This window comes from Cheilinus undulatus, linkage group 6 (genome assembly GCF_018320785.1).
Source record: "Cheilinus undulatus linkage group 6, ASM1832078v1, whole genome shotgun sequence".
NCBI classification, from domain to species: domain Eukaryota; kingdom Metazoa; phylum Chordata; class Actinopteri; order Labriformes; family Labridae; genus Cheilinus; species Cheilinus undulatus.
In genome coordinates, this window is record NC_054870.1 from 52,062,295 (window position 1) to 52,083,266 (window position 20,972).

General features: G+C 39.7%; 1 protein-coding gene across 4 annotated transcripts in view; it reads right to left on the reverse strand.

Moving 5' to 3' along the window:
- The window catches only part of LOC121510693 (arginyl-tRNA--protein transferase 1), a 143,636-nt gene that overhangs the window by 96,477 nt on the left and 26,187 nt on the right, over positions 1 to 20,972 (reverse strand). The window contains exons 6-8 of one of the 4 annotated variants that reach the window (XM_041788860.1): positions 13,470 to 13,684; positions 7,798 to 7,926; positions 3,431 to 3,559 (exon numbers count right to left, since the gene is read on the reverse strand). In XM_041788860.1, the coding sequence (XP_041644794.1) occupies positions 3,431 to 3,559; positions 7,798 to 7,926; positions 13,470 to 13,684 (473 nt within the window). The remainder of the gene's footprint in view (positions 1 to 3,430; positions 3,560 to 7,797; positions 7,927 to 13,469; positions 13,685 to 20,972) is intronic. The other 3 variants (XM_041788862.1, XM_041788861.1, XM_041788863.1) reach the window with 3 other exon arrangements.

Here is a 20,972-nt window from a genome sequence, read left to right on the forward strand (position 1 = left end):
TGCTCTCGCTGCAGGATGAGACGTAATGTTGATATGTGATTATTTACGATCGGGAGTCCGTGCACTGTGTTGAATTTTGAAAGAACTGAATATTTTATGCTTGTGACTTCCTTTTTGGAACTTTCTGATCGACAGGTATTGACGCAGTTCAGCAGCAGCGGAGTGGGGGGATGTGCTGCTGCCAGACTGGAGCGCCTAGAAACTGCCCGATTGATCGGGGGGCAGATAAATCGGGCCGATTATAGCGTATCACAGATTAATCAATATCAGCCAAGATGTATTAACCCTTAGAGGTCACGCAGCATGGATACGTACAGCGGGCACATCCCTTTATAAATCACTTAGTAACATTTGAACCGTAAGTCAACATTTGCTAGTGAGCCCAGAACTTTGCTGACTATCTGGAGTCTCTGAGGACAGTGTTGTCCTATACAACAATACGTGACACAGTTTATAAAAACGTTGATAACTTTTGAACTACAAGTCATAGAAACTTACTCTTTATTTCCTCTGAAAGCTGACCATTTTGCCGTTCGTTTGCTACCATTGATGTCTCTATAGCTCCAAAGGACGCTGTTGTAGTGAGCCCGGAACTTTGGTGACTTTTTCGGGGTCTTTTGAGATTAAATCCACAGCGTTACATTTGATAATAAGCATCTTTTTATCCATTTTTAATCCATTTTTGATCATGTACTTTGACTTTCTTCAGTGGGCAGCCATATTTGTTTGACATGCAAAGCATTGTGGGAGTTGTAGATGACCAGTTGCATCTCTACTGCTCAGAGGAGTAGAGACGCAGGAGTAGAGAATAAACAATGATAAATGCAACTGTTAATTCACATGTCCACCCCAAAAATCCCACATTAGTCAGGCTCTAATATGCTCCACAGTGCGATTCGCTGGCGGATCACGGCGCGGTCATTGTATGTGGAAATTGGAGGTTCATATAAGACAGAAGACAGGAAAGTACAAAATGACACAAAAACAATTTTAAATGCAAAGTCAGGAATTTTCAACGAGGGGGTGATAAATTGCGATGAACTACAGAAATCCTGAGATGAATTGTGATTAAAATTTCTGATCTTTTGACAGTTCTTCTTTTTACCCTTTGGGAGATTTCGAAAAGCTTGTATTTACATTATCTTACGGTTCTAATTTTATGATTGATCCTACTGCCAGAAGACTCTCAATCAACAATAACAAAAGATGACTTCAACTGCAGCAGGGCATCATGGGAGAGTGCCCTGCTACTCAACTCCTGATGAAAACAAACTCCAAATGCACTCCAGTCAAGACAAACAGCAGGTGTTTTAATGGCGGAGCGTGCAGCTGATGGTGATCACAGTGAGCAGCATAAAAGTGAATGTGATACAGCAACAGAGCGGCAGCTTTCATGTCCACATGCCGTAGCTGTTATGGAGGAAAAGACACGTCCAAAAAACAGCTACGAATGAGAAACATTCCTCTGGATTTGAACTGTTGGATATATTTTAGGAAATTTAAGTGCTCAACTAAAAAATATATAACATAGGTTTAGGCATTTTTTAGTAAATTCAAACTCAGGCTTTTAGAGTTGATTCACTAAACGGGATTAACTTATTTCCATAATTATATATTTATCCAATAATTCTCATTTGTCTATCTTTATAAGTTCACTTTGATTTATCCACGTCAGCGTCTCTCTGCAGCCACAGTGATTTCAAATAAGCTCACCACTGACCTTAATGTCTCATTTAAAAACTCACAGACAGCTCAGCGGACAGGTCAAATATTTAACATTTTATAGTTCCCATACCATCACAATCCATCACAGGTTGCTCTTTCTGTGGTTAGATCCATGTTATTGTCTTCAATCTACCCAAAGTTCTTATTTTCTTTAAAATAAAAGCAGGTCTGCATCCAAAGGAAGTCAGTTGCCCTTACTTTAAGATAGAGCAAAAATCCAAAATAAAAACTGTTTTGAATGCTTATGAAATTAATTTCTCTTAATGGAAGATTAACTGTGACTAACTACAGACATTCTGAGATAAAAAATGATTAAAAGTTTAATAGTTTGAGTTAGTCAGCCCTGATTCAAAAATTCCTCATTGTCTCTGTGATTAGAGTTTTAATTCTGTTTTTTACTGTTACGATATTTTAAAAGAGGCACACAATCATAAACAAAGATGTTAAAGCAGTGTTACTCAACCCTGCTCAACCAAAGAGCCAAATTGTTGAAAAATACCTTTGCAGGTGCCACAATCTAAGTGGTGAAAAGTTGCAATAAAAATAAGTTAAAGGGGGCAAAATGGTCTAAAAGCAGCAAAAAAGGGTAAAAAAAAAAAGGGCAAAATCGGCATAAAATGCCAAATACATACAATAAAGTGAAAAAAATGGGGGAGAAAAAGTGGCAAAAAAAGGGCAGGAAGTTGTAAAATTTGGGTGAGAAATGACAAAAAATAAGCCACGGGGGCAAAAAGTGGTAAAAACGTCAAAAAATGAGTTGAAAGTTACTAAAATGGGCAAAAGGCTGCAAAGAGTGGCAAAACTTTGGAAAAAAAGTGGAATTTAATAGCAAAAGGCAGGTTAAATGTGTGAAAAGTGGCAAAAAAGGGCAAAAAGTGGTCAAATTTGGGTGAGATGTGACAAAAAATGAGCTACAGGGGGCAAAAATGGTCACAAAGTGGTAAAAACATGACAAAAGATGAGTGGAAAATTACTTAAATGGGCGAAAGGCTGCAAAGAGTGGTGAAATTTGGGGGGAAAAGTGGAATTTAAAGGCAAAAATCAGGTTAAATGTGTGAAAAGTGACAAAAATGAGGGAGAAAAGTGGCAAAAAAGGGCAAAAAGTGGTCAAATTTGGGTGAGAAATGACAAAAAATGAGCTACGGGGGGGCAAAAATGGTCACAAAGTGGTAAAAACATGACAAAAGTGAGTGGAAAGTTACTAAAATGGGTGAAAGGCAGCAAAAAGTGGCAAAATTTGGGGAAAAAAGTGGAATTTAATGGAAAAAGGCAGGTTAAACAGGTGAAAAGTGGCAAAAATGGGCAAAAAAATGCAAATAGTAAAAAGCAGAATAAAAGAGTCAAAAACTGGACAAAAGGTGGCAAAAAGAATTGACAAAACTGGGTTTAAAGCCGTAAAAATGGATTATAAATGACAAAAAAATTGCAAATAAGAGCAATGGAAATATACAGACAAATTTAAAAGTTGATAATTAAAGCCACTGTATAAGTGTGGGAAACAAACTGATTAATGTGACTTTCAATGGATAATTTCTCAGGCCTAAGTTTCCCTTTATTTAAGGTTTTTTTGGGGGAATAATATTTCAAATTAGGACATAAAAGAGCCACAAATCCATAAGTTAGTAAAAGCAGAATAAACACAGTGGTGATCTGAGCATGTGCAGTAGAGCCCTACAGTAGGTGCAGTAGAGTAATCATGCAGTACCTCGCTCTCACTACACTCGCTGGGGTCATCGCCATGAACGGCCATCTGGTAGCAGGCGTACAGCGCCGCCGACTGCACATAGGACGCCGTGAACTGAGGGTCCTCAAAGCTGACCGGCACTAGCCTCACCTTCAGGTATGGGGGGGGGGGGCAGGAGGGGTCGATATGGTGGGGGAGGGATTTCAAAGGGATGACAATTAATACAAGGAGTGTGAGGAGTTAGAAAAGAAGCAGAGCGAGCTCTGCAGGAATGCACGGTGAAGGATCCAACAACAGAAGTTGTAAACAGAGTTATACAAGAGCGGAGCATGTCAGGGTTCACTTCAGTCTCCTAGTCCTCGGGGCAGCATGCTCACACAGCACGCCTGTTTTCACTTTAAGCATTGATTCACTGCTTTTATCGGAGGGCTGAACACACGAATGCAAGCAAACGGCGGGGCTCTAGGAGACTGAGAATGTGTTTTAGAAATAAAAAGATGTCAGGAGAACTTGAGGATGAGGCTAGTGCACCGCCCAGCTTTGACTACGGGTCGCAGAAAAAATTATACAAAGAATTATCGCAGAGATTTTAAACTTTCACATCCCAATGGCACATGACTTCACAGACTTGGGAAGGAAAAGAAGCAAAATACACCCACAAACTAAAGCCAGAAAGACACCAAAACTTCAGAGCTAACTATGATTCCAGTAAAAATCAAACCACCTGTTTGATATCACAGCACAAAAACTGAAGGTGTGCACATCCAGTAAGGGAAATTTATTTTAAATTACAGGGTCTTACAGATTAACACTGAGAGTGTTAAATCTAACACTAGAAAAGTGTTTATATGTGTCCACACTTTTGAGTGTTAATTTAACACTCTTCTAAGTGTTACTTTTTTGGCACTGAACAAATGTTACTCCAACACAGTATGGTGTTAAAAATTTACACTGGTGAACACTGAGTAGTGTTGATAGTACTCTACACTGTTGTTAGTGTTAAAACAATCATCTCTACCGGACTACACGTAACTCTGGTATGAAAACACTGATGAGTGGATTACTATTAATTCCAGTGGGTATACAATATTATCTTTTAACTACAAGAAACAAGACATGCAAGTTTAGTAATAAAATGAATATTGAAAATCAGGTACTCTTGATCCCTTTGATTGCCACCTCGCATTGTGTAATTATAGCATTGTGAGGTATTTTATGGCAATCATGGAGCAAAGAGGCAGACACAGAGCTGGAACATGCTCTGAGCTGACAGACTGCACTCTCTCCATTATTTTGAGGGTGCCATTACCACAGTCAGGAGGTGACCAACCTAGCAGACAACTACACTCATGGTGCACAAGTGTTAAATGTCAAAAACTTAAGAACTCAAGATAATTCAAGAAACATGTGCATGTGAATCCCAGCAGTGATCCCTGTACAACAGGCAACATCTAAACACAGCAGAACATCTGAATACATCTAAAATATCTAAAACACATCTAAACACCCTGCACAAGGGCATGATGGGAAAACTCTGCCCCCCAGATTTGAAATTGCAGTAGGCGGGGCTTGGATCAATTGGTGCTCTACAGAGTTGGACTAACTCTGCAGGATCAACACTGTCGAATAACTCCAACACTGAAGGCTATTTGCTCTGAATGGAGTTAAAATTACACTCTGAGTGTTAAAATCAACACTGAAATATTTATCACTGAGAATTCAACAATACAGTTTTTGCTGTGTATGATTTGATAATAAAAACATTACATTTGTGTTTATAAAAATAGAGATAAATTAAATTTCCACTATCCTCTAATGGAAGATTGAAACATATCTGAAATTACAGACATAAAAATGTCTTTTTTCCACAGATGAACACCTGGTAATCTAAATCTTGCTGTTACGCGCTGCTTGTCAGACTTCCACCTTTTTGTTCCTTCTATTCCACAGTATTAAATATTTAAATTACTTACGATTATCTTTTATTGGACATTTATAAATCGATTCAGAATCTTACACCTCCACATCACGATGCATCTAAGAATCAATGTTTTTCTCCCACCTCTGTTCTGCATATCTTTGTCACAGAGTCATGAACGTGTTTCAGGAGTCAAAACCTACATCAGAAAATCCCTAAAAGCCTTTAAAACATGATTATTTTGTCCTTCTGTTGCATCTGTCATGCCTAATATCATATGAGGTTCAAACTGTGCCAGCTCTCATTAAACAAACATATCTGAGATTTAGGTAGAAACTTCTCCCTGAGCAGCTGATGGCGGGTCCTAAGGCTCAGCCAGTGGAGAACCACAGATTTAAATAAGAGAGACTGATGGTGGCAAAGGTAGTGACACTATGGAAAAAAAGCTGTTCCAGCATGTAGGGATGCACCGAAGCATGGGTTCAACATCAGTATCTGTGACCCCAGCCTGCTAGTGTGGCATGAACAACCGTCAGGAGCAGATCAGGCAGAAGAGAGCTGTTGGACAAACTCTGATGTAAATAAAATCAGCTGAATATGAGTGTTGGTTTAAGGTCACAGTGATCTCTACTAGTGAGACACAAACTTGCTTCTAACACCACAGACTTCTCCAAAACAACAGCACCCATAAAGTCACCAAAATTCAGATCAGCTCCTCTCCACAGTTGGGGAAATTTCCTGAGGGTGATGTATAGGGGGGCACCGACAAGGTGAACGTGTGAGGGCCAAGCTGGGCCAAGCTGCCCCCCCCCCAAACCCAACACAGCTCGAGACTAACGACCCGACCGAGGGCCAAGTCAGACACCTGGAGAAACACTGCTCTCGACCACGGCGGATGGAAACATTTTCCCCTCCATTTCCTCTCTCTCTCTCTCCTTTACAGCCTCTCTTTAAGACGAACACCATCACTGTTTTCAGCTCATACACACATTTAGTTTCTCCTCCCTGCTGCTTCGGCTGCTTTTCTAGTTCAAAATCCTGTTTTTATAAGTAAAAACTTGTGCTTAAAACTAGGAGTAGACAACCATTTTTCCACTGTAGGATGCCCAGGTAGGATAGTAACATAGCAGGGCGTGCAATGTCAGAAACGTGACTTTAAACTGAGCGGCTAACTCTGGCTGAAATCTGAAGCGTCCACTAGAGCAGTGGTTCTCAATGTGGGGGTCGGGACCTCATTGGGGGTTGCGAGACACTTCAAGGGGGTCACCAGATGCCTTAGAAAAATATGAATACTTTTGAAAAGATTTTCTGCCACCCAATTTTGTTACCAGTATTTGCCACATTTCATCAATTTCAGCACAATTTGGACCAATTCTTGCCTCTTTTTACCCCTTTTTGCAACTTGACACCAATTTTGCCAAATTTAAACCCATTTTCATCACTTGTTCCCTACTAATTTTTGCCTATTTTAACACATTTTGCCACTCTAAAACCATTTTTGTCAATTTTAAACAATTCTGGACACTTTCCAGCTATTCTTGCCTCTGCTGACCCATTAATGCCACTTTTAACCCCATTTAACCACTTTTTATGCCAATTTGTGCCCATTGTAACCACATTTTAACCACATTTCACTATTTGTAATGCCAATTTTTGCAAGTTTAAAACACTTTATCTCACTTTAAATCTAGTTTCACTAAATTTTCCACACATTTTTACCACTTTTCACCTACTTCTGCCACTTCTTAATCCCCTTTTACCAATTTTTGTGCTGTTTTTTTGCCACTTTGAGCCTGTTTTGCCATTTTTTGCTTTTTTTGCCACTTTTATCTAATTTTTAGCACTTCTAATCCATCTCTGCTACTTTTACACTACATTTCACCGCCTATCCCACCACATTTTTTGACATTTTTAACTCATTTTTAAAACCCTTTTTTAAGAAAATGGATTTACATTTTTAAGATGACTATATATTACAGCAAAAAAATGATATTTGTTACTTTGATGAGAGAGGTTATTATCCAGGTTAAATATAAAATATGGTTTTCACAGCTTAACTTTACAATAGACCATGATTTTGCTAACTCCATGGGCCCCCAGTCTGGTTGGGCCCCAAAAAGATCTCCCCTTTATCCCCCCTTATGGGTGGCCTTGTCTGCATATGCGTTTTCCTGATTGTGCATGGCTGTGTTCAACCATTCTCAGGCACAGTGGGGGTCCCCGGTCTTTGGCACCTTTATTTTGGGGGTCGCGGGCTGAAAAAGTTGAGAACCGCTGCACTAGAGGCTGTGAGCAGAAGCAGCAGACGTTCCATCCACCTCCATGTTCAAATGCCCTAAACTATCACTAGTTCTGCATGTCTCTAAAATCTAATACCCTTCATAAGATCAGGATTAATCCCTCTGAGTTCTCCTGCAGACCCCCTCCCTCCCTCCCTCCCCAGGTCGACCTACGCCCCCCACCCTCTGACCTGGCTCTCGGAGGGTTTGTCAGGAGGGTCCTTGTGAATGGCCATCTGGTAGAGTTTGTACACCTGGTAGGAGGCGTCGAAAGAGGCTTTGAACTGCGGGCTAGGGGGATTGGAGCGCACTAGCCTCACCTTCAAAAAGAATAACGTGCAGAAAAAGGTTAACATCAAAACGGATGAAAGAAGAGAGGATGAAATAAGTGGTGATTAAAATGCTCTAAAAAAGAGGGTTTTCTCAAAAATCAAAGAGAGAAAAGGTGTGAAAGATGAGAGAGGAGCTGACACAAACACACCCTCTCCTGGCTGGTTCATTCACCAGTTAATATTTAAAACACATTACTAATAAAATAGAGGGCTTTCTCATTTAAAAGCTTTATTTTCTCCTTTTATAAATCATCTTATTTCACCAAAGCTGGAGCCTAAAGAAACTAAACAAAGAGGGTGTGTTACGTCAGCCTCCATTCAGGTGTTATAAAGGATAAAAGATTAAAAACATTCACTGACAGAGTTAGAAACAACAGTCAGAAACAATCATTAGCCTATTAACTGTCAGGGACTCGTACTCATGTATGAACCCAGTTCCAGTGCTTCACCGTGTATCTGAGGCCTAGTCCACACCTGGACAGGTATTTCCTGTCCACACCAGACATCTTTTTGGTTTAGTTTGTTTTGGTTAGGGCTGTGCAATTAATTGAAAATTAGATTAAATCGCAATATGGACCGCTGCAATTTTCAAATCACAGAAGGTGCAATATTTTCTTAACCTGAAGTTTTTTTGTCTTATTTTTTTGCAGCATGGATTACATACCGTGCAATTATTCAAGTGCCTTTTTTTTTAGAATAGTCTCCAGATTCTGAGATTCAGGACTAACCTGACGGCCTAACAGGGTCACCTTTTCAACCATAAACTGTCAACCTCATTTCACCAGTAATAAAACATGAACTAAAAATTGATGATAAACTATTTTGACATTTAAAAAGTTAAAAAGATGAGTTTCAAGGCTCACAATCTGAGAAAAGTACATTTATTAGTCAAAAAAGGTCAAAACATGAAATTGAAAAATAATGTTTTTTTTATGGCAAATATATTAGAAAGAAGTCAAAATCATGAGTTTAAAAGGTCAAAATATGAAATAAAATTTGTAATCATGAAATTAAAATTCAAAATATGATTCAAAATTTTAAATTTTTAGTCTAAAAGGTCAAACTGTGGGATTATGAAGTCAATGTTTGAAGTTGAAAACATGAGTTAAAATAATTGGTTAAAAGTTCAAAATATCGCTTAAAAATTAGAATTATGAATCTTAAAGCTCAAAATATTATATGAGAAGTCAAAATTATACGTTGAAATGAGTATGAAATTTAAAGTCAAAATCTTAAGTTTGAGTCCTAATTGTGAAATGCTAAATTGAAAATGTGAAATCAAAACACAAATTAATTTCTTTCCCCACATTCCTGACGTCTTATCTAAATATTTTTACTCCTTACTTTTTCAGATTTTGTGACTTAACAAGGATATCTTAAATCATCAGGATAAGTTCACATTTTTATATTTGAGGAAATCTGCAGACCTCAGACTGATGGGACAGTTAGAACAGAAGTATGAGATCATCTTGTGGGCCGGATTTGGCCCCCAGGCCATGAGTTTGACACCTGTGACTTAAAAACTCACTCCCTCTAATACAACTATTCATATCCAATTTGCAATACAAGTCGAATTCATCCCAATTAGATCTTTTTTTTCAAAATTGATCAGGCTTGGTTTAATCTGATAATGTGTTGGTTATGATATTGTTATTTTTTGCTTTTGTATAACAGAAAACACAATTTGAGTTACTTGAGATATAATCACATCTCAATCGCAATATTGGGGGGGGGGGGGGGGGACGCAATAAGATTTTTTCCAAAATCGTTTTGGTCATACTGAATATGCAAATCTTCATCACACATGTAGAATATCATAAATGAACACTAATTTAATGCAAATATAGCTGAAAAGATGTAGGCCAAAGCCTTTGCTATTTTATTTTACTCAGCTCACTTTAAACTTAATTATGTGATTGTCAGTGTGATTACATCCACCTGTATATAATGAGGCACAATGCACTTGTCACTTTAGTCTGATGAAGAGCAGCAGTGCTCCAAATGTTACTACTTAGGTGCAATAAATAATCAGATTTTGTAGTCCTGCAGTGTGCAAGACATTTTTCTGTTCAGTTGTCTCATTTACGGCTCAGCACCTGCCCACCTTTGTTGGATGTGCATGGAAAACTCCTCTCCTACTGGCCATGTGTCCGCACATGAGGCTGCAATAAGAGGGGAACGGTTACTCTGGTTTACCCTGGCTCGGTTTCTACAGTCTCGGTTTCGGGTCAGGTTTGGAAATAAAAATGTGACCCTAGTCCCATTTAGCGCAGACCTGCTGTATCACAAAGTCTCAGATTTATGGGTTTTGCTGCTGTTAAATGCAGCAAAACAACTTTAAAGCAAATGTCCGGTAGTTGTTCTAAATGGCCGGAATTCTTGACAAAGACAAAAAAGTCTCGTGAAAAATCTGAGCTAAATCCGAGCTAGGCAACCATTGTTTACAAGTTTAGGTTAGGCATGGGAGCATATGCCAGTCAACCGTGACCCTGTACTGCTCTGGCGTCCTGATGGCCATCTTCCAGCCATCTCCATGACGCACACGGACGCACCTTACGTCTAGTCCAATCCCACAGATTCAACAGTGTCTAAAGCACAACCTTAAGAAATTTCATGAGCAGTATTGGACTAAAAATGATTATACAATCTACAATTTATGTCCAAGTGAAGAAGAAAGTATGCGAATTGTAAATAAGTCAATAAACCCATGCAAAGATATGTACACTGCAGTGCTGCATCAAACTGCGATAAGTCTAATAGAAGGAGAAATTCTGAGTCTGCATGTTGATAATTCACACTAACTAAAGAAGAATCCAACCTCCACATCCCTGGGCCTCTTTAATTAACCGTCCGTACGTTCTGAAGCTTTTGTTGGCTGCAGAGGCGGAGCCTGAACAATCCCCTGGACGGACAGGGCAGAGGAGTCGATCCGGCGGTTTGTTTGATTTGGACCCGAGCGTGTTTCTCTCATATGACCGCTTGGCATCTAAATCCTTTCTTCAAACAGACACGTCGGGCCTCTTTCATAAAAGGACAGCGCTGAAGTTCAGCCGTTTTAATTTTGTTCTAAGTCTGAAGATATATTTTGATAGGCTGGGATCATTTTGGTGAACCAACACTGCCGCAGATGAGGACGGCGTGGAAATGAAGTTCTTAAAATTCTCCAAACAGTCGTGAAATTCAACACCAACAGCTGATACTTGACCTCTTTGAGACCCCCGTTCAAATAAAGCCTCATGATGCTCCTGGCTTCATTAAAAAGAATGATTACAGAAGCTTTATCTGATCGAAAAGACTTTAAAGTACAGAGTTTTAAACAGATATAAAAGCTGAGATGAGCTACCGCTGAATAATTTCATGGAATCAAACGGAGGCTGGGGAGAAAACCCTCTAGGAATGGGTGAAGAGTGTGGCAAGAGGAGGAAAGTTGGTGTTAAACAGTTCCACACTTCCCAGAGGCCCTGAGGGGCTGAGAGTCACGGTCTCACGCTGACCCCTGGTGGCTGACTTTAATACCAGAGCAGGGCTCCTTCACTGATTTCATACATCTAAACAGTGATCTTCTCTTCTTTATCACTGGGTCTTAAAAATGCATGTAAAGATTTTAGAATCTCGTTTTCATGCAGAGACAGAACCAGCCGAGGAGTTTCAGAGGATGTTCCTTTGAGCTCGTGTCCATCCAAAAACAGAACAAAACATCTCTGTTTCCATTTCCTGTTGATATTTATTTTTAATAATATCCTACATGACCTGCTTAGGAAAAGCATGTCATCTTCTGCAGATGTGTTTTCTGATGAAATCCAGCTGGACTGAATTTAAATGCTGCAGGGTAAACACTGATATCTACTAAGGCTGTCACCAGAGCTGCAGGAGTTGATAATAATGTGTCATTGTGATTATGCTGGACAATAGCATTGAAATTACAATATAATCCATTAACAGTATCATGAGTCTGCCACCTGGTTATCAGTGATTATGGTATTAGTTATTATGGTATCCTGCTTGGGCTGGAAAATTAATCGAAATGTAGATTAAATCGCAATGTGACCTACTGCCATTTTTAAATCGCAGAGGGTGCATTAATTCTTTGACCTGAAATGTGTTTTGAAATACCAGTTTAATACATTTTTTTGAGACAGAGGTGTTTTGCTCTACACATTATGAAAACATTCAAGTGCCGATATTTTCTAGAATAATTGACAAAAGTTCCAACTTTCCTTGTTTTTGTACATTTTTGTCTTCTTCAAAATAAGAAATCCATAAAAATCATTATTCCCGTTATTAAAATTTATATCAAATTTGCAATATAGGACAAAATAATTGCAATAAGACATTTTTGTTAGATTGATTTGAATTTTTGGGGGATTTTTGCAAAAGCCATAATTATGTGATACTTACTAAGTCATAATAATGAGATAGTTTCTCATAATTATGACTTAGTATCTCATTATTATGACTTAACAATTTTTATTTTTTCCTTTTCCTATCTTATTTTTTTTTTAACTGGGGGAAATGGGCTTCCATAATCACAATAATGGGGAAAAACTGAATTAGATTATTTCCCCGAATCATTCAGCCCTAATTTTAACTGATGTTCTGCTAAAGCATGAATATTTATTAACAGTGAACTTAGGCTCCTTCCCATCCCAGAACTAGTGTTTTAATCTTACATTGCCATGATCTTTTTATCTATCATGAGGTTTTTTAAATGATCTAAAATTGTGACAGCCTTGCTCCATATTCTAGTTCTGGTGTGAAAACTCATCAGGCCTGCAGCTCAGTGGGTCCTAAAGTCAGGATGAGATCAATGACCTCGGCTTTTTTCTGATGCTGCCTGTGATGTGTAACAAACAGCTAAATGGTCTAAATGGAGGCGTCCCTCAATTACTCGCCTTGTAAAGATATAATTAACCTTCCTCTGCAGACATCGACCTTGTGTTCATGCCCACTTAGTGAAAATGGTCGATAATTGCTAGGAAACAAATTAATTGGATTGTGAAGAGCCGTCTGGGAGGGGGTCCTGCTGTTCTAGTCTGCAGGGGTTTGTAGATAAGAGACAGACGCGGTCGGGTTCATCGCTGCATCTGGCTCAAATCTGGGTTGAGACCAGAGATGACATCATTGGTCCAGCTAAACCTCAGAGATCTTTCTTCATAACTCACCCCCTTTCTCCCACCAAAACTTCATTCAGTCTCGTCCCGGCAGAGGTGGAAGCTGCGGTTTTCATGTCATCATCGAGGTAATAAGACCCGGTCTGTGGTGTTCCTGCCGTTTGGTTGAACTTAAACTGGGAATAGGTGGTTTTTTCCACATTTCTGCTCCACGCACACATGAACACACAGTGAAGTCACTGGAAGAGGGCCCCATGAAATGTAATTTTTAAGCTAACTGAATCCAAACACTGTGGAGACCGAATGCTCCACCAAAAACACCGCATCTTAATGACGACTGGAAACATCACAATAGGCTAATGATTGTCCAAGTCACACAGAAAAGGAAGAAAGAAGTCCCTCCTCTGGGTTTCTGCTCACCTCAAGGCAATGAGAGGAGTTCTCAGGCAACGACTCATTAATGAAATCCTCCAGAGGTTTGGCCTGGCTGGTCTGGGCGGGGGTGGTGGGGGTCGGAGAGACGATAGGCGAGGCTCCGTCATTGTGTTGTCTCGCCTGCTCTTTCTGAAGACGACGCTCCTTCCTCAGCTCTTTGGCCTTCCGACACAGCGGCCTGCTCGCGTCAGCTCCCAAACCTGCAGCAGAGAGAAGACAGAATAATCAACTCTACAGAACCTATTTTTGAAACAGTAGATGTTTCTAAAAAGTAGGGACGAAGGCAAGCAGCATGTTGTCTGTGTACTTCTTCATCGTGCAGGCCAATAGGGTACAATCATGCTTCAGCACGGTATGGATAACTGGGCTCGTTTGAGTGTGCCCTAACCCTCAAGTTCCACATACTCCACCTGTGCCACATTCCAGCACTTAACAGTTTGCTCAGACCAGCAGCACACAGCCCAGCCCAGTGGAAGCATTTCTGGAGCACTGGAGACCAGAGATCACAAGATCATTGGAGAACTACCAGTTCACATTGGGAGAGTAGGTAAAGAACAAACTATTTTGCCTCTGAGGTTGATTTGCTGTGCATTTTGAAATTACTCTATGATTTATTTTTGCATCTATGATGGATGAGCACATTAGGAAGTAAGGTTTATGTTGTCAGTGGCGCCATACTAGCTCTGTGATCCACTGACCAACCAGTGACTTGTTGCCTGTACCACAGGATGAGATGCAATGTTGACATAGTGATGAGTTACCATCAGGAGTCTGTGCATGGTGTTGTATTGTAACCCTACCCTAGCTACGTAGCAATTTTACATATATTAAATATAGGTTTATGAGATTTGTGAAACTATAAAAGGTGTCAAATCTTACGCTACATTAGCTACGCCGCTATTCAACATAACTTAAACATAGGTTTATGGGATTTGTGAAACTTTAAAAAGTGTAAAACTTAAGCTACATTAGCTACAGTTGCGAGAAAAAGTATGTGAACCCTTGGGATTTCTTGGATTTCTGCGTAAGTTGCTCATAAAATGTGTTCCGATCTTCATCTAAGTCACAACAATGGACAAACACAGTCTGCTTAAACTAATACCACACTAAAATTGAATGTTTTCATGTTTTTATTGAACAAACCATGTAAACATTGACAGTGCAGGGTGGAAAAAGTATGTGAACCCCTAGGCTAATGACTTCTCCAAGAGCTAATTGGAGCCAGGATTGGAGTCAGCCAACCTGGAGTCCAATCAATGTGATGAGATTGGATGTGTTGGTTAAAGCTGTCCTGCCCTATAAAAAACACACACCAGTTTTGAGTTTGCTGTTCTCAAGAAGCACTGCCTGATGTGAACCATGGCTGGCACAAAAGAGCTCTCAGAAGACCTACGATCAAGAATTGTTGACTTGCATGAAGCTGGAAAGGGTTATAAAAGTATCTCTAAAAGCCTTGATGTTCATGTGTCCACGGTAAGACAGTGAACAAATAGAGAAAGTTCAGCACTGTTGCTGCTCTCCCTAGGCGTGGTCGTCCTGTAAAGATGACTGCAAGAGCACAGCGCAGAATGCTCAATGAGGTGAAGAAGAATCCTAGAGTGTCAGCTAAAGACTTACAGAAATCTCTGGCACATGCTAACATTTGTTTTGACAAATCTACAATAAGTAAAACATGAAACAAGAATGGAGTTCATGGGAGGACACCACGGAGGAAGCCACTGCTGTCCAAAAAAAACATTGCTGCACGTTTGAAGATTGCAAAAGAGCAACTGGATGTTCCACAGCACTGCTGGCAAAATATTCTGTGGACAGATGAAACCAAAATTGAGTTGTTTGGAAGGAACACACAACGCTATGTGTGGAGAAAAAAAGGCACAGCACACCAACGTCAAAACCTCATCCCAACTGTGAAATATGGTGGAGGGGCCATCATGGTTTGGGGCTGCTTTGCTGCCTCAGGGCCTGGACGGATTGCTGTCATTGACGGAAAAACAGAAGAACATACGCCTTCTGGAGTGGCCCAGTCAGAGTCCTGACCTCAACCTGATTGAGATGCTGTGGCATGACCTCAAGAGAGTGATTCATACCAGAAATCCCAAGAATATTGCTGAACTGAAACAGGTTTGTAAAGAGGAATTAGGGCTGGGCGATATGGTTAAAAAATTGAATCTCCGATTTTTTTCACACCAAACTCAATTTACAATTTTAATCAATTTTTTTTGTTTGCTTGTTTTCAAATGAAAAAGAAAAAATATTGGAACCAGTTTCTTTTATTTTTATCAACAACAATAACAACAATAATAATAATGTTTTTATAATGTTTATTTGTAACAAAATTGAACTGAATGTTCCTTTAAAGGTCAAAGTGTGAGCTGTAAACTTTTCTTTAAAAGTGCACTATGGAGGGTTATTTACATGAACATTCAGACTCTGAAAGTTTTTAACTGCCTAAGAAGCAGACAGAAAGTAATGCTAAAGTCTCTCCATGATGTATGCCAGTAAACAAGAGCATCAGAGGAATACTGATTATTTCTGTATTTGATTCCTTGTCATCTCTGCTACAGAACCAGCATCAGATAAAAATGTTGGCAAGCAGACCAAAACTTCTTTTGATTTCAATTTCTACTGAAAGTATTCAGAATGAATCTGATTATTAAAACTGAGCAGGATGTTTTCTTTATTTGGGAACACTGTGATTACACATTATAAATATGTAAGAAAAAAAATGGATCATTTTGTTTACAGGATTGCCAGAACTAACATAAAATTAAAGCTTCTTACAGTAGCTTTTACTTCAGTACAACAGCAGTATCTCGATTTTCAATTTTCAAAATCTCGATTTTCTAAAAACCCGATTTATCGATTTAATCGATATATTGCCCAGCCGTAGGAGGAATGGTCCAAAATTCCTCCTGACCTGATCTGCAACTACATGAAACGTTTGGTTGAGGTTATTGCTGCCAAAGGAGGGTCAACCAGTTATTAAATCCAAAGGTTCACATACTTTTTCCACACTGCACTGTCAATGTTTACATGGTTTGTTCAATAAAAACATGAAAACATTCAATTTTAGTGTGGTATTAGTTTAAGCAGACTGTGTTTGTCCATTGTTGTGACTTAGATGAAGATCAGAACACATTTCATGACCAATTTATGCAGAAATCCAAGAAATCCCAAAGGGTTCACATACTTTTTCTTGCAACTGTACAAAGCTATTTTACATTAATTAAATAAAGGTTTATGATTTTTGTGAAACTATAAAAGGTGTAAAATTTTAGCTACATTAGCTATGTAGCTCATGTTGCTGCCTTAGCTTGGTTAGCTTTAGCCTTATCTATGTTAGCTAGATTAGAACATTTTCATGGAGGTCAAGCTGTTTATTCAGTCAGTAGACTGTTCAGTCAGCTTTATCAAACATTCAGCAGACAGTCTTGTGAAGATTCCAACAGGACTTAACCATGGAGAAAGGAATTTGCTATGGATTGGAAAGCAAATAAATGGACAGTAAAAAGGTAAATGTTGGATTACTTCTCTCTTGTCCTCTGAGCTGTCCGTGAGTTTTTAAAGTGAAATGAGACATTAAGGACAGTGCTGGACTTATTTTGCATCACTGTGGCTGCAGGGAGATGCTGACATGGATTAACCAAAGTGTGCTGAAAGGGCCAATAATAGTAAGATTAATTTCCACTTAAAAAACTAATGCATTATCATGGACCTTAATCAATTGCAGAAGCAGATGAAGCATAAAACAGCAAAGCTGTTTCAAAATCAAGCAGTTTGCAACTCTTGTTCATGTATCTATGTTCATATATGGCATGCTGCATAAATCAGCATTATATCTTGATCATAATAGAAGCTTATAAACTAAACCTGTCATAAAAGTCTGAATTTATCCCAGTAAACACAAAAAGAATGGCTGGCTTGCCTGAAAACGTCAATATTTTTCTGATAGTCTGACATGTTCTTCAACAACAGGTGCTTCAGACGACACAATGTTCTTTATTTCTATATTTGATAGGGCCAAAACCTTTCCAAGCTGTAAGAACAGAAATGTTTTTAATTCCGTCCAGATCTTTGTGAGCAGCTCTGCAGACCATACCTAACTTTATAACTCACTGAGCACACACTGGTACACTTCCTCTTTTTTTCTCTCTACAAGACAAACGAGGCAACTGAATCTCTCCTGAATCCCAGTCTTCCTCCCCCCTCCTCCTCTCCTGAGCTCCTGCCAAGCCCCGCAGCTCTCCGGGCGTCCCATGTCAACAGTTTACACGCCCACATCCTGTTTGGAGCAATAAGGAAACGACAACCATTTCCTGCTTGTCCTAGTGCCAGCCACCACCATCAGCTCACTTTCTTTACTTTCTCCTGGAGTCGACGTCACGGGGGGGAAGAGGGGGAGAGGGATCCTTGTGGGGGGAGGTTCTGGCAGTGTTCATCTGCAGCTGAATCCTGATAGTTTTTCTATTCTCAGTGGCAGATTTCACCCTGTGAGAAGTAAAAATTTACCTACTGTTTTTCTAGTTTAATGGTTTATTTATGTTGTCATATACTGTCCTGTGTAGATGTTGAGGCTTTTTGTTGTCATTTATGTTTTTATGCTCTAGGTGCAAGAGAAACCCCCCAGAGGAAAATACAGGCCTCTTTCATTCATTAAAATAATGACTTATGATGTAAAGAGAGATTCCTGGACCTTGAACCCTCTGATTCATATAGACGCCGTAAGGAGCAGCGTGACGGTTTCTCTCTGTCCAAACAAACACAAAGAAGTCTGTGCTGTGTTCATCACACCGACTCAAAGCCATCAAACCTTTATCGCCTTGTCCACCTGCCTCTCTTCTTCTTTATTACACTCTCTCCGAACACAAACGCAGGTACTCTGGAGGACAGCGCGTACAGCCACGGTGAAGATAAAGTCTGATGGATCAGTTCCTGTGGACGACATGTGTTTCCACTCCTGCAGTTAACACTTCATAAAAACTAAGACACTCTCCCTCTCTGCTTACCAAACACACACAGACACAACATTTAAACCTGCAGGACAGAGATATAAAAAGACAAGACAGAAAGGTTCATAGTCACCCTATGAACCACAAAAATGTAAGTGAGAGATGTGCTGTCTGTCGTCTTTATTAGAATAAGTATTTGTGCTGATGCAGGCAGATGTAAGCTGTAAATTTATGCTGTTAACCGTTTACCACTATGTGGTGTTATGGATAGTGATGCAAAGGCCTAGGTTAAAACAGTCATTTTATTTTGTAGATCCGGCGCATTATAATAACGGGCTGTAAGTCTCCCTCTCTCATCAGACCAGGTCCTCTATGAGTGCAGCCCAAGCAGCCACACTCTACAGCTGACTCGCTGGTGAGGGTGTCATCTGCAGCTGCTGCACAGTGCAGGTAATCACCTGGAATGATTATGGAAGAGGAGCCTGTGTGATACCTTACTGCAGTGGTTCTCAACCTTGGGGTCAGGACCCCCATTGGGGTCGTGAGACACTGAGAGGGGGTCTCCAAATGCCCCCAAAAAAACTTTTAAATTACACTGTTGCCACTTTACACCAATTTTGTCAATATTTTTACCCCTTTTCATCATTTTTCTCCCCACCAATTTTAACACATTTTTGCCATTTAACACTTTTTTTTGTCAGTTTTAAACTCTTTCTACCACTTTTTTTCTGCCTGTTTTTGCCACTTCTACACCAGTTCTTGCCACTTAAGATTAATGTTGCCTCTGTTTACCCATTATTGCCACTATTAACCCCTTTTAACCACTTTTGACACCCAATTTCTCCTATTGTAACCAGATTTCACTAAATAAAATTCCCAATTTTGGTAGTTTAACCAATTTCTGTCAATGTGTGCCTATTTTTTCTTTATCAGTTAATTTTTTCTTGCCAGTTTATATCAATACTTCATCCCATTTCACCAAATTTCCACACATTTTTGCCAATTACACCCATTTCAGCCACATTTTAACTCTCTTATACCACTATTTATGTCCACTGTTGCCACTTTAACCCATTTCTGCTACTTTTAAAATCCAATTTCACCAGCTTTTCCACCCTTTTTTGCCCTTATTAACCCACTGTAGCTTTTTTTAAACCATTTCAATTCTTTTTTTTAACAAAAGGGTTTTACATTTTTAAGAAGGCTTTTTACTACACAAATGATTTAAAAATATATTTTTGGCTCTTTGTTAAGTGTGGTTTTTATTCAGGTTAAATATGAAATATGGATATCATAGCTTAACTTTACAATGGACCATGATTTTGCTGAGTTAAATGGGTCCCAAGTCTGGCTGGGCTCCAGAAAGCTCTCTCATTTATGCCCCCTTATGGGCAGCCTTGACCGCACGTGACTATTCTCAATTGTGCATGGCTGTTCAACCACCTTCAGGTACAGCCGGGGTCCCCGGTCTCTGGCACCTTTATTTTGGGGGGTCACGAGCTGAAAGGTTGAGAACCACTGCCTTAGTGAACTCTGCTCTGCAGATGGAGCCATGTTTTCTAAAGCCCAAACTGGAACCTGCCCAAAGCCATAAAGCTCTCCATCATAAAGCTGGAGGAAGATTTCTGTCCAGGTGTTTTGTGTTGGAGGTGAATTAGGGGGGAGTGGAGGACCAGTAGATTATAAATCCTCTGTGCTTCCTCTTTGTTCACCTCCTGAAGAAGGGCTGCAGCCTCTGACAGTCAAAGTTATACCTTCATGTTTGTTTCTGCAGCTTGATTGTCCTGCACCAACACCAACAGAAACCTCCAGACCCAAGAGGTGATGCCATTGCCAACATTGTTCTGGACCATCATTTACCTTCTACTTGCTGAGAATGTCAAAATTTCAAGACCACTTATTTCAAAACAAAATAATCTCTGAACTTTAAAACTTTAAAATCTACTTCAGTCTTCAGTCTTATTTTAACTGAAAGCTGCAGCAAGAGTAAATCTGGTAAAACACGAGACGACTTTAGGCCTGATTTACTTTCCACGTCATTTGTTGACTCCAGAACAAGCACTAGCCATCTTGGACCATCCTGGGGAAATAGGCTTTTTTGACAGCCTGCAGAAAGTGGTGCTGTAAGTCCATTTCACCGTGCGCAATGAGAGCAAGCATACCAGTAAGCATCTCCAAGTGGATGCTGCACACTTTCACAGCTCACACCCGGCAGCTACACCTGGGCGCTAATACATTTTATCAATAAAAAAAATTGTGGAAAATCTACATCTGGAGATTTGAAAATCCAGAATTCTTCTTAAACGTTCTCTGCTGCTCTTGTCCAGTTTTGCCTGGCTGAGTTTAGGACAGACTGGTTAGAAATGCAGCATAAAAATTAGAAACTTTTGGATCAATTGTGCACTGGCATTAGAGTTGGTTAAGGTCTGAAATTAGTGCAGCCAGCTAGACAGAAAAAGGAATGGTCCAATAATTCACAGGGAGAATTACAGGGAGATGAGAGGAGAAGACACCCTCTATTCTGTACAATCGAAGCACC